The 13,574-nt window shown below is 34.0% G+C and overlaps 2 protein-coding genes and 1 non-coding gene across 5 annotated transcripts; 2 read left to right on the top strand and 1 right to left on the bottom strand.

The window, feature by feature from the left end:
- Positions 1–4,004: 4,004 nt before the first annotated feature.
- Positions 4,005–4,111, top strand: LOC128279592 (small nucleolar RNA R71). The gene has a single exon (XR_008269794.1). It is a non-coding gene; the product is annotated as a small nucleolar RNA R71 (small nucleolar RNA).
- A 3,170-nt stretch (positions 4,112–7,281) lies between these two features.
- Positions 7,282–9,683, top strand: LOC108469004 (guanine nucleotide-binding protein subunit gamma 2-like). 2 transcript variants are annotated; one of them, XM_017769880.2, is made up of 5 exons: positions 7,282–7,490; positions 7,613–7,767; positions 8,940–8,992; positions 9,248–9,292; positions 9,387–9,683. In XM_017769880.2, the coding sequence occupies exons 2-5, from the start codon at positions 7,642–7,644 to the stop codon at positions 9,469–9,471; spliced, it is 309 nt and encodes a 102-aa protein (XP_017625369.2). In that variant the 5' UTR covers positions 7,282–7,490; positions 7,613–7,641; the 3' UTR covers positions 9,472–9,683. The 2 variants fall into 2 exon arrangements, with proteins under 2 accessions (XP_017625369.2, XP_017625367.2); XM_017769878.2 differs by having other exon boundaries at positions 7,284–7,490; positions 7,610–7,767.
- Positions 9,684–9,912: 229 nt separating this feature from the next.
- On the bottom strand, positions 9,913–12,572 carry LOC108468073 (uncharacterized). Of its 2 annotated transcripts, XM_017768929.2 has the most exons (4): positions 12,227–12,572; positions 12,104–12,131; positions 11,233–11,677; positions 9,913–10,984 (listed from the first exon to the last, which is right to left on the bottom strand). In XM_017768929.2, exons 3-4 carry the CDS (start codon positions 11,632–11,634, stop codon positions 10,235–10,237), a joined length of 1,152 nt encoding a protein of 383 aa, XP_017624418.1. In that variant the 5' UTR covers positions 11,635–11,677; positions 12,104–12,131; positions 12,227–12,572; the 3' UTR covers positions 9,913–10,234. The 2 variants fall into 2 exon arrangements, with proteins under 2 accessions (XP_017624418.1, XP_017624419.1); XM_017768930.2 differs by lacking the exon at positions 12,104–12,131 and having other exon boundaries at positions 12,227–12,568.
- Between the last annotated feature and the right edge of the window lie 1,002 nt (positions 12,573–13,574).

Consider the following 13,574-nt stretch of genomic DNA (forward strand, 5'->3'; position numbering starts at 1 on the left):
AATTATAGTTATCCCCCTTTATCTAAGTAATTATCTTTGATTCCAAATTGACGATGGTTGACATCCTCACTAAAGTTTCACTCAAATCACTTAATGTGTTTAAGGTTCAAATTAAGCACTCATTAGTCAAACATGAAGAGTTATTACCATAGGCTTGCATGAAAATAGAATCTCCACCACTATAAATGAGATGATACACAAATCAAAAGGTCTTTGAAAGGTTGTAACGGGGCTTTGGGTTAAAGGTGTGGATAAAGGCCGAAAAAGAAACGGTTAGAATCGAGATTAACTTGATAAATTACCTAATTGGAAAAACAACTAATATCAATTGAATAAACATGAGCTTCATCTCAGAATATGGAATTCAATACTTAAGCTTATAAACAAAGAATTACTACTAATATGTATGTATATATGTTTTTTTTAAAAACAAGCATAAATGTGGAAAGTACATAATAAGAAATAATTCAGGGACTAAAAAGAACGAACCTAGCTAGGTAATAATTCAAGTTAAATCTCAATAAATAGGGAGTTAATAATCATGGGAAAAATTCTTAATGAATTAAAAAGGGTTAAGTTATGGGTTAAAATTTAGGTAAATTAAAAAAAATAGTTTGTTAAGCTCAAAGGGGTTCACTAAGGGTCAATTGTATAGGTAAGCTTTTTATGAGGAAAAAAATGGGTTAAAACCTAAGTGCCTTTATCATTTTAGTATATCAAATCAATGGTGTGGTCTCGACATATATAATCGATGCAAGTTCTAGAATAACAAATCAATGTTGACATACTCATGACCAATAAAATCAGTGAGCAAGAAGAATATATGCTCTAAAAGGCTCAAAATCTCATAGAAATTATAGATATTTGATGTCAATCTTGTAAATTCAGAACTTCAAGATAATACCTCAATTCAGGGAAACAACATAGTAATTTTAATTCTCAAAAGTTTCAACTAATCATACTCAATTCTCTAATGTCTTAAAGTGTAAACAATCAATGCACAATTACCTATGATTTAATTTAGAACATATCAATAAGAATCATAAATCAATCAAAATTTACTCTAATAATGATATGAGAAAATTATTTGAGAACAAGATTAAAATTCAGGGATTTTCTGATAATCACATAAATAACCTCCCCACACTTAATATGTACATTGTCCTCAATGTACAAAGATATATAATATCAATATAAAGATAATATCAAAAGAGGGAGAGAAGCAAAACTGCCCTGAAATTGTGGATGAAATCCTTGGATTAGTGATAGTGAGAATTATAGGTAAAGCTTATGAAAGGCATAATTCTGAGAAAGTAAACACCACTATGAAAAGAATTAAGGGATAATTCGATAATAACCTTAAGGATAAGCAGGGTTTGAAATATAACATAGAAGTCTTCAAAAATAAATAAGAGATAATGGAATTTTAAATAAAATAGAAATAAAAATAAAAATAAAAATAAAAATAATAGTAAAATAAGCACGCCCGTGTGCCCTTATTTCAGCTCGTATGTTTCATGGTTTTTCAAATTTGGGCGTGTCCGAAATTTGGCCCACGCCTGTGTTCATTGGGCATGTTGGTGTACACAGTCGTGTCACATGGTCGTGTCTTGCTTCATTCGCTTCTCTCACGCCCGTGTATATATGTGCACACCCGTGTTATTTTGACAGTTTCGACCACGGGTGGTGGGCACAAGCGTGTCGGATGCCCATATTAATTTTGCAGGATTGCCCATGGGCATGTCGCACGACCATGGCAACGTATCGAATCCCGTGTTTTGGAAAAAATTTTACTCTGTTTTCACACGACCGTATCGCACGGTCGTGTCGTAGCCCGTGGTGTGAGCACGACCTAAGGCACGCTTGTGTGCCTGGTCGTGTGGGTTTGGAAAACCTGTGTTCAAGGACTCGGTTAATGAAAAAAACTAAAATTTAAAGAAATCACACTGTTAGTGCTCGGGTTGCCTCCCGAGAAGCACTTATTTATAGTCTAAGCTCGACTTACCTCAATTTCGTGTGATTACGGTAGATTGAGGAGTTGAAACTCCTCACCTCTGCTATCAATTTTATCAAAATAAGGTCTGAGTCGAGTATTATTTACCTTAAAAGTTCTGAATACAGTATGTGTTACCTCGACTGTACCATGTGGAAAGATGTTCATTACCGTGAAGGGAGTCGCTCTATCTGTATTGTGTTCTAAAGTAGCAAATCGGGGGTCATTTTCATCTAACAATACTTTTTCCCTAACTTTAATTTGCTTTGTTTCATCCCTATTCTCATCATGGTGTCACTTCAATTTTTCGTATGCTTTCGGTCTCTGTGTACGCCATTCATCTAGTTTCTCGATCTGTAGCCTTCTCTCTTCATAGATGGGCCCTTTGTTGTTACTTGAACATGGCTTATGTATGCTCTTAGAACGTGTTTCCTGCAAATAAGGTTGTACCACATGATTAGTATTAGTAGCATGATTTATACAACCACCCTCAAAATTCGATTTGTTACTCAAATTACGAGCTTGAAGAGTGATTGTTTCATCACCCACACGAAGTGTGAGTTTGCCTGTACCAACATCAATAGTAGTTCTAGCAGTTGCTAAAAAAGGTCGTCTTAAAATCAAAGGTATGTTACTATCCTCTTCCATATCTAGAACAACAAAGTCTACTAGGTATATAAATTTATCGATTTTAACAAGAACATCTTCAATGATACGCCTAGGAAATCTAATGGTTTTATTAGCCAATTGAATTGTCATCCTAGTTTGTTTGGGTTTCCCAAGACCAAGCTGTTTAAAAATTTTATAAGGCATAACATTAATGCTCGCCCCTAAATCAGCCAATGCATTATTAACATCTAAGCTACCAATTAAACAAAGAATCGTAAAACTCCTTGGATCTTTCAACTTGTTGGATAGCTTATTCTGTAGAACGGTTGAGCAAACTGCGTTCAACTCCACATGCGACGCCTCATCCAACTTCCGTTTATTTTCTAAAAGCTCTTTTAAAAATTTAACTGCGTTTGGCATCTGCGAAAGAGCTTCAATAAACGGTAAGTTAATATGTATGTTCTTTAATAATTTAAAGAATTTACCAAATTGTTCGTCCGTGTGGTCTTTCCTTATCGCACTGGGATATGGTACGCGAGGTTTGTACTCTTTACTTACCGGTTTTCACTTATTGTGGTCCACCTTACCTTTACCTTTACTTACTACACTTTCTTGCCTCAGTTCGGGTTCAGGTTCAACTAACCCTTTTTTATTTCGAACAGTAATCGCATTAAGCTATTCCCTTGGGTTAGATTCAGTATTACTTGGCAAACTACCTTGTGGTTGTTCAGAAATCAGTTTGGCAAGCTGGCCTATCTGAGTTTCGAGCCCTTAAATCGACGCTTGTTGATTCTTAAGTGCGGTTTCGGTATTCTAAAAATGAGTTTCTGACACCGAGATGAATTTTGTTAGCATCTCCTCAAGGTTCAACTTTTTTTCCTGTTGGTAAGGTGGTTGCTGAAAGCCTGGAGGATGTTGTGGCCTTTGATTTCCCTGGCCACCCCATAAAAAGTTGGGATGGTTCCTCCAACCTACATTATAAGTGTTACTGTATGGGTTATTTTGAGATCTAGAATTATTATTACCCATATATTGAACTTGTTCCTCCTCGGTGCTAGGGTTGAAGGATTGATATTCTGTGTGTACTCCTCCTCCATTTGAATCGCACCTCATCACTAGATGTACCTGAATAGAACCATACAAACCATCAATTTTTCTATTCAAAAGTTATACCTGATTAGAGAGCATAGTGACTGAATCAACGTTAAAAACGCCGACTGCTTTCGTCGGTTTTGTCCTCATTACTTGCCACTGATAATTATTCAATGAAATCTCTTCTATAAATTCATAAGCCTCTTCAGGTGTCTTATTATTAATAGTTCCACCAGAAGTTGCGTCAATCATCTGTCTAGTCGAAGGATTCAGGCCGTTATGAAAAGTTTGAACCTGTAGCCAAAGTGGTAACCCATGGTAAGGGCACCTTCTCAATAGATCCTTGTATCTCTCCCATGCATCATAGAGGGTTTCTAAATCCATCTGCACAAAAGAAGAGATATCATTCCTCAACTTAGCCGTTTTAGCAGGCGAAAAATATTTAAGTAAAAATTTTTCGGTCATTTGTTCCCAAGTTGTGATTGACCCTCGTAGTAACGAGTTTAACCACTATATAGCTTTGTTCCTCAACGAAAAGGGAAACAACCAAAGGTGAAGGCATCGTCAGAAACGCCATTAATCTTAAAAGTGTCGCAAAACTCCAGAAAATTTGCCAAGTGAGTGTTTGGATCCTCGTCTTGCAAACCATCAAATTGAACAAACTGTTATATCATTTGAATTGTGTTAGGTTTCAATTTAAAATTATTTGCAGCAATAGCAGGTCTAACTATACTCGTTTCGGCTCCTATTAAAATAGGTTTAGCATAATCATACATAGTACGAGGAGCAGGATTCTGATTTATTGGATCTACGGCAACCATAGGAGGAAGCTAATTATTCTGATTTTCAGCCATCTCCTCTGTTGTATTATGGATATAGTCCTCTTGTCCTTCCTCTATGTTTCTTAGGTTTCACCTGATTTCTCTTCGATTTCTGCGAGCTGTACTTTCAATCTCACTGTCAAAAAATAGTGGTTCTGACGGGTTTCTTCTAGTCATAAACTATAAAAACCTGTCAGAAGAAAACAAACAAAAATTTATTAAAATTAACAAAACTAAGATAAGATTTAAATTGCAATAAAATAAATGGCTAAAGTAATAAAAATTAAGCGTTCCTAATATTTTAGTTCCCCGAAAACGGCGCCAAAAACTTAATGTGCTGTCTCGTGATAAGTTTTATTTTTATGATTGATTGTACTTGAAAACTAACTATTATCACGATGAAGGCAATCGCACCTATCGAATAATAGTATAGTTTATAGCAAGACCGGAATGTTGAACCCACGGGAACTAAAAGTACTAGTATTAACTTTTTTATTATTATCTAGCCTAAAAATAAGAGGATTTGTTTTATCTAAACTAATTAACTAAACTAAGAATGCACAGGAAGTAAATTGGGGAAATACTTTTGAGAAAACTGATTGATTTAGACAACACCCAAAGGAAATTCCACCTGGACTTCACTTGTTATTTGACTCTGAATTAGACGATTTATTCACTTGACTTGATCCATAGAAATCCCTAATTTATATTATAATCTCTCTCGAGACTAACAACGTCTAACCCTAGGTTAATTAATTGAAATCTCTTTCTAATTAAAACCCATAGTGTTGCATTAACTCGATCTATAGATTCTCTTATTAGGTTTGACCCTAATCCGGCAGATTTATGTCGCCCTATGTCTAGGGGTGCAAACAACTCCGATTAATTATGCTAGATCTAATATTAGACAAGGACTTTTGCTCCTCTGATTAAGCACATCAATACTTGAATCAATATCCTGGAATATTAAAGCAAGAATTAAGAACACATAATTAAGAACAAATCAAGTATTTATCATATAATTTAGAAAATAATAACAATATCCGTCTTAGGTTTCATCCCCCTTAGGTTTTTAGGGGATTTAGTTCATATATGTAAAAGAAAACATCTCAGAAGAACAATGGTAACAAAACATAAAGAAAACCCAAAAACCCCTGAAGGAAATTGAAGGGAGATCTTCAGTCTAAAAGAAGAATTCGGCTTCTGAGATGGATCAATCGGCTTTTTTCAAGTAATTCCTTGCCTCCTACTCCGTGTGTCCCCCTTAATCTTCCTCTAGGGTGTTTATATAGGCTTTAGAATGTCTCAAAACCCTTAAAAATGCCCTTTTTCAAATAGAATTAGACTTGGGCTCGACAGGGACACGGCCATGTACCACGCCCGTGTGCAAGTGCTTTAAACCGTGTTAGAGCCTGTTAAATAGACACAGCCATGTGGTTTACCCCTGTGAGGAAGTCCAGGCTGCGTTGATTTCCCACGTTGACCCATTTTCTCCGTTTTTGGCCCGTTTCTCGCTCTTTTTACTCTCCTATGCTCACCTAAGTATAAAACATGAAATAAAAGGATTAGGAGCATCAAATTCCACAAATCTAATGATAATTCATCCAAAAATGTGCTAAGCATGGGATAAAAATATATATAAATTACGACTTATCACTACCATACATTATATTTAGTCAATTCTTATCAATTGTCGTCATATTACCTCTCCTCAATCAAAATCATCATTGACCACTATCTTAAGCTATCAAACACTAAGCACATTGTTAAAGAAGTGGCTCGAAATCCTATACTAAGTCCAATAACCATCATAGGTCAAACTCTCCCATTAACTTTCAAAATACATGTTTTTAATTTTTTTTAAATTTTTTTACCATTTTAATAATTTCTCTATAATTTTTAAAATTTTTATAATATTTTCATTATTCTTTCATATTTTTATTAAAATTAATTTCTCTATATTTTATATATTTTTATAATTGTTTTATAAATTTTATATTTTTATATTTTTTTGTTTTTATAATATTTATAGATTTTTGTTTTTATAATATTTATAGATTTTTTATAAATTTCTAATTTTTATAATATTTTGATAATTGTTAGGCTTAAATAATTTAAAAATCAATTAAGCCCTCGTAAAATAATTAAAAATAATTAAGCCTCCACGTCGATATTTTTCCACGTTAGCTGTCACACCATTATTTTTTCATGCTAAACTATCATTCTTCTACCTGATCATCACTTAACAGCCCTTCAAAAGCTTTAATGGAAAATTATATTTTAGGAGTTCAATTGATTGCTAATTTTTAATTAATTTTAATTTTTATTAAGGGTTTAGGATTTTTTAGCATTTAAGCTTAAAAACAAGTAAAAGATTCAATTCTTAAAAAAGAAGAAGAAGAAGAAGAAGATGTGCAGGTAAAGGTTGAGGCTCTAGGTCTTTGAATACTTAAATTTGAGTTCCACTCTATGCAATTATCATGTGTGAGTCTCTAGTCGAATCGTATACAGTTGCCATGAGTGGGTTTTTGTCTAGTTGTATTTAGGTTTTTCCATCTGTTTGTTGTATTAATTTGGTCCTAATTTGTTATTGCTCAAAAATATTATGTTATAGTTATAATTGCATTGTATGTGGAAATTTAATTGGGCTTTAGCTTAGTTGGTATTCAAGCACGCATTTTCTTCTGATTTAAGTGTTTCAAGGATTATAGGTTGAAAATAAAAAGAGATGGGAGTAAATTTGAAAATATAGAAGAGTATAGGGAGTGAGGGAAAGTTAAAAGCATTTTATTTTTAATTGCTGGGGGGGCAAAGAAGTGGAAATGAGGAAAAGAAGAACAGCTTTCGAAGAAAACAAATAGTAAACGAAGAAAAGTCGTTTACTCGTTTCCGTTTCCAGAGTTTTTAGAGAGAAACAGCAAAAAATTAGAATTAAAAAAAGATCAAAGCCTTGTACGACAAATTCAGATCTGCAGGTTTGCTTCATTGCATTCAAATTTCCAAATTCTACAAGAAATGAAATGAAATGAAACAAAACGATCCGCGTCGTTTTCGGGAATGAGCAAATTGTATTGAAATTTTTGAATATTTGCAGCAGCCATCAGGTAAGCGAGAGCGAGAGCAGCAATGGAGTCAGAAACGGCGTCGTCGGCGGATGAACAGCAAGCGGCTGGTTCAGCAGCTGATACTAGAGGCAAACATCGGATTCTTGCCCAACTCAAGCGTGTCGAACAAGAATCCAAGTTCCTCGAGGTTAGCTTCTCCTTTTCTTTTTTATTCTTTTCCATTTAAGGTTTGCTCTATACTCTTTGAGAATGCCGTTAAGAATTTTGACTTGGTCTGTCTTTTGATAAATTTAAGGATTTCTTTATAAAAAAAAACGGAGCTTGAATTTTCCGTAGAAAAAGTCTTAGAACATGTCAGGAGAAGAAAGTGCAAGCTTTTTCATAAGCTTTTCTTCTTAAGATAATAGAAAAAGGAAGCAAAAATTTTTTAGATTCTTGTATTGGATTATCCATTTAGTTGGTAAGTTGAGCTAAGTAGAGGAACATAGTGATGGCTTAGAGTCATTGGAAGGGAAAGCTAAGATCCTTGTAGTGCAACTATTCAAAGCAGATCTTAAAATTGGGTGTTTAATAGTTCTTCTTTTACTGGCGATCCCAATTCAATAGGCTTTTGATCATTTTTTGGATCTTATACTAGGATACTGTAATTTCCTTTTTTGCTAATTTGTTGCAAAAATTGGCCAAGATCTTGCCGATATGCGCTGCTCATCTGTTTATACTGATGCTTGAGAAGTCTGTCTAGGTGGCGGAAGAAGTTCTGTATCAATCTTGCTATGGCGGCTCTACTTGTGGAAAGTGCTAAACACTGTTTGTTTTGTTGTTAATGAATTAGTCTTTTTGGCACCGTGAACACGATAAGCCAAATGTCTTCCTATCTAGTGCTTATTAGTGGTGGTGGAATCTGTGTGTGATAGGCAAAAGAGCTTTCTTGAATTAGTTTTGACTTGTTCTTGGTCTTTGCTAAGCTTCACTTTGATTGGTCATGCTTTTCCATGAGTTGCATAAAGAAACTGTTAGCAATGTTTGTGCACTTTCACCACATAAAAACCTCTATGGTGGCAGCTATTGGCCTTTGATTATACTATCCATTACTACTCCACATGAATAGATTTCCATTTAGAGTCTGATAATTTATAATGCCCCTTTTGTTCCTATGTTTGTGTGGTATTTAAATGATGTGTGCTATATCAATGGTTGTAGGCCATTGGTTCATAGACACTGGTATTGTCCCATCCCGTTTGCACTTATCTTTTGCTGCAGGCAGATGATGAATTTGGTTTTTGTATCAGTGTAAAAGACACCATATTACAGCTTTGTATGTCTTATGTTTCTCCCCCCTCTTTATGTATCGTTTTCCAGGAAGAGATGGAAGAGCTTGAGAAAACAGATAACGTGTCAACCTTGTGCAAGGAGTAAGTTTTAAGAAATAAAATTTTCTTTCCCATGAACTTGCGAAACTAGAAACTGTTACTTGTCTGATTCTAAAGCATTTTCATTTATCAATATATTTTGCTGTTGGACAAGATTTTCCTGATCTAAGTATTTGCTCATCAGCTGTCGGTACACTTCTCATGGTATCGACATACTAGCATGTTTGGCATGACGCTTCACGCATATATTATATGGTAACTTGTTTGACCCATATTAGCATCGGCCTTTTTTTACAGATTGCTGCTTAGCATGGAGACCAGACCTGATCCACTACTTCCACTGTAACTACTAAAACTTGTCTTGTTTTTGTATTCTGTTTTAGATAAATTTTTTTTCTCTAAACCTCTAATGCTTGGATTTGTTATTTGATTACAGAACAAATGGTCCCATAAACCCATCATGGGATGTATGGTTTGAAGGGCCTCAAACATCACAAGGTTGCAGATGCCAGATTCTGTGATTTGAAGGCAATCTAACATTTGTTTTGTTGCCAAGATATGTTATATAACATACATGTTTAACATTTTACATCTCTCAATTGTTAACAAATATTCAATTCACTCATGTCCACATTGTGCAATACCAAAATTTTGGGATGGCTCAAACTGAAATGTAAAATCTACTCTCTTTTTATTTAATGTTGAGATGAAATTTGTAATATCAGATATATAATTTACTCTTCTTTTAATGTTTAAATTATGATTTCCAACTATCTCTATTCGATTTTTAAAGGAATATAAATATAAATATAAATATAAAAACATTAATTAAAATATATTACAAAAATAAAATTTGGATTAAAATCTTCATATATTTTCATTCTTAAAAGTACAAATAAAAATATCTATTATATATATATATATCATGTATAGTATACTAAAACTGAATTAACCAGACAGAATTATCGAATCCAGTCCTCATTTGAATTATCAAAAAATAGGAATCCGACGTTTTTTTTTCCTACATATGATCTTTTATTACAAAACAAAATGAAATTTCTTCAGCCAAATCACCCTTATAATAAGACATGAACTCCTGCTATTGGCTCTAAGGCCTAAGCTTCAACATGTAAAACCTCAATTCCTCCATATACTTTACATGTTATGTACACCTGAAAGGTTTATAACGAGGAAGGTTAAGGTGCCGCCACCCACCTGCAAGAGAGCCTCAAAGCAATTAAATCCATATGCCGTGACAAGACATATGAGACAAACATGACCGGATCATAAAACGTGAGCAGACAAAAGGTGTCTCAACTGGAGTAGGTGTTCCCCATCTGAAATGTTAAGGGAGAGGCGGAGATTTGTTAACAATGCCTCCTGCTCCCAAGTTAAAGGACCCGAAGCATACAATGCCTCTACTGTCGACTTGTAAGCACGAAGCTCTAGTTCATGGATATTGATGACTTTTTCAACAGGGGATGAGGGTAAGTCTCTTTTGCCACACAAAGATGGGAATGACGACTTGGCATCGGAATGATCAGATGTGTTTTCCAACGGTTTAGGAGAAAGTCGGCCACCAGCAACACCATTGAAACTACAGCTAGCAACTGAGCATTGGTTGCTATTTTCAGTATACTGAACAGACCTCGAAGAATGATATACACAGTATGGACTTGCGTCTTCCATCCTGTTATTCCTTTTAGTCGATTGCTTAATTAATGTTTCATCAATCCCTGCATTCGGGTAAGAAAAATCATCTACCTGGTTAAACCAAGGAAGTGTTCTCTTAAGAGGTGATTTCCTAGTCTTGAGGTTTCCTCGAAAGTGCTTCTCAATGTTGCATTTTTCAGATTGATGTGCGTAGACTTTATGTATGACATTATGAGCCCTGGTCTTATGTTGTCCCTCTCTATTCTTCTCTTTAGACCGCAAAGCTTTGTTCATAAGTAATGGAGTCTTGAAACGCAAGCCACTGGCACAGTACGGAGTTTTCGCTGTAAAACTGTTGGCCAAATCTTTACTTTGAGCAACCTGCAATCACATGTAGGCTGATTCAGATATATTGATAATACGGAAAAAAACAACTGCAGCTCAAGCAAGAATCAAGTTCATATCATAAAGAACAATGTGGAAGGCAACAAGAAGATATTTTCTTGAATTCATTCGAAACGACTTATCACGAGTTATGCTATGCTTTATAGAGAGAGAGCTCTAATAAACTTAAACATTTAGAAAAGAGAATTTAGGTCCAAAGCACGATGAATGCAAGGGGCATTTACCTTCCCAACCACCATCCATTTGTTACCATGCCAAGCCTGCCTAACCCTTAAACTTGACACATGGAATTCTTTAAGTAGGATGGACCCAAACAACTTAATGACAAATGAATCATTGTTCTTTAACACCTTTGCAACCTTTCCTATCCTCCAACACTGGATATCGAACACCTCAGCTACATCCCCGACTGCCCAATTCTTCCGGTTTACATATGGAGGCAATGGTCTAACGTCCTTCCCTTTCACCGTCTCCACCACCCTTCTTCCTTCACAGTCTGTAAACAGTTTGTACCTAACAATATAGTAGTCACCATCTGCTGAAAGAATATTACCAGTAAACCAGGAACCACATGGATCATCTTCTCTTCTCAAAACCTCCACCAAGTTCCCTTTTCTGAACTTCATTTTTCTTTTGAACTCTTATTATGCTTGATCCCGAAAAACAAGACTGAAATATAAAACAAAATTAATACCACTGATATTGTGATTGCTAAAAGAGATCTAAAAGTGATCCTGAGTCGAGTGGAAAGGAGCTCAATGCCAAGCAAAATTTTGAGATCGAATCTTGTGAATGGAAAGAAAACAGTGGAGAGAGTTTTATCCCGTTTTGGGGGTCTAATTCCCAAAACATTCAATTGCCAAATAAGAAAATTGTAATCTTCAAGAACTCCATGAAGCTAGTTTATATAGAGATATAATCAAATCTAATTAGAAAAAATAAGATTGATGCTACAAACAGGGAACATTCTGCAACCAAACTCAAATGAACTCATTCAGCCAACAGTTTTCAAAAACATCAATCAACCCATGGTTTTGCAATCCTCAAAAACACCCAGAAAAAAGAAACTGAAATAATTAAAAAACTAGCACTTACCCAGAATTGAACATCCTAAAATTATGAACTATAATAAGACAAAAACAAAAACAAAATTAGAAATTGAGAAGGAATTCCAATTCAATTCAATTGAAAACTTTTAATTAATTGAATGGGACTGACCTGAGAGTAAAAGTGAAGAAATGAAAACGAACAGGACGCAGTTTACTTGCGGTCATGACCACATCCTTACGCAAAATTGGTTTATTTTGCGCTCTCTTTTGATTATTATTTAAGTAAAAAAAAAAAACCCTACTAATCAAAGATTAACTCATTTTTGAAGAAATAAATGATGGGGATAATTCATAGTTTTAGACAAAATCTTTGCCATGTTGGACCATTGATTTCATTACAACCTCAGCATCGACATGCCTTATGAGACCATTAAAAAAACAGGTCTTTAGTTCCTGTACAAAATCAAAGAATACAGAATCATGATTAAGCATAAATTCCATCATGATTATTTGGATTTTGATTATATTATATTTTTTAAAAAAAATCCTTGTTATTTGAAATTAATGCTACATAACTAGCTTCTTGTCTTTAAACTTAGAAATAGTTTATAGTTAAAAATTACTTCAAAGCTTGACAATAAGGTCATTTCCTATAAGGGCATTTTGGACTATGTTGCATATGTATGACGTAAGCTGTAACCGTAACATAAAATAACAAATGCCCTTATCATATCTTTTCCATGGTTTTGAAGATTTTGAAATTCCATCTCTAAATAAAATGAAATTACCCCTTCTTAAATTTTACATGTGCCCGTAAGTAGGGCTAAATAGCTAATTAAAAAAAATCTAAATATCATTTTTAATCCCGTTTAATTTTATTAAATTTGGCTTATTATAATTTAAATATATTTCAACCGATTTTCGGTTTACAAAATAAAAAAAAATGATATAATAATAAATTTAATTCTTAATGTTTATATTTTTTTCAAGTGACTCTTACTTTTTAAAAGCTAAATTTAGCCATCAACTTTCAAAAATAGTTGTATCATTTTTTTCTAAAGGAAATGATGATTAAAACATTAAATTTTAACATTGTTGGCGTGATAACTTACATGTCAACCTATTCATGGGCCAGGCCATCTAGTCTAGTCTGAAGGCCCGTTCGAAAAATGAGAGGATTTTAGGTCTCGAGTAAGGCTTTTTTGGCCTAAGCCCGGCCTGAATATGCAAAAAAAAAATTGCATTATTTTTCTATTTTTTATTATTTTATTGCTATTTTATTGTTGGCTTTTTCACTATTTTGGTACAATTTCACAATTATGTTGCTACTATTTTTTTGTTATTATTTGGATATTGTATAAATTTTATTTTATTGTTAATTTTATTACTATTTTAGAGACATCTGTTTGTTAAGTTGCACATATCTTTTTTACTTTTTGCAAAATAGACTAGTATATTAATGAAAGAAAAGATAGGAATGGGCTAACAAAATTCACAGGCCCACCAAAAAATGAAAA

This window comes from Gossypium arboreum, chromosome 8 (assembly GCF_025698485.1).
Source record: "Gossypium arboreum isolate Shixiya-1 chromosome 8, ASM2569848v2, whole genome shotgun sequence".
NCBI classification, from domain to species: domain Eukaryota; kingdom Viridiplantae; phylum Streptophyta; class Magnoliopsida; order Malvales; family Malvaceae; genus Gossypium; species Gossypium arboreum.

What these genes read in the sequence shown, in the direction of transcription:
- LOC108469004 (XM_017769880.2), top strand. Translation starts at nt 7,642, where the DNA reads ATGGAGTCAGAAACGGCGTCGTCGGCGGATGAACAGCAAGCGGCTGGT. An exon ending in GTGTCAACCTTGTGCAAGGA is followed by an intron (nt 8,993 to 9,247) that starts GTAAGTTTTAAG and finishes CTTTTTTTACAG; the next exon opens with ATTGCTGCTTAGCATGGAGA. An exon ending in CCTGATCCACTACTTCCACT is followed by an intron (nt 9,293 to 9,386) that starts GTAACTACTAAA and finishes ATTTGATTACAG; the next exon opens with AACAAATGGTCCCATAAACC.
- LOC108468073 (XM_017768929.2), bottom strand. Translation starts at nt 11,634, where the DNA reads ATGAAGTTCAGAAAAGGGAACTTGGTGGAGGTTTTGAGAAGAGAAGAT. An exon ending in AATGGATGGTGGTTGGGAAG is followed by an intron (nt 10,985 to 11,232) that starts GTAAATGCCCCT and finishes ATGTGATTGCAG; the next exon opens with GTTGCTCAAAGTAAAGATTT.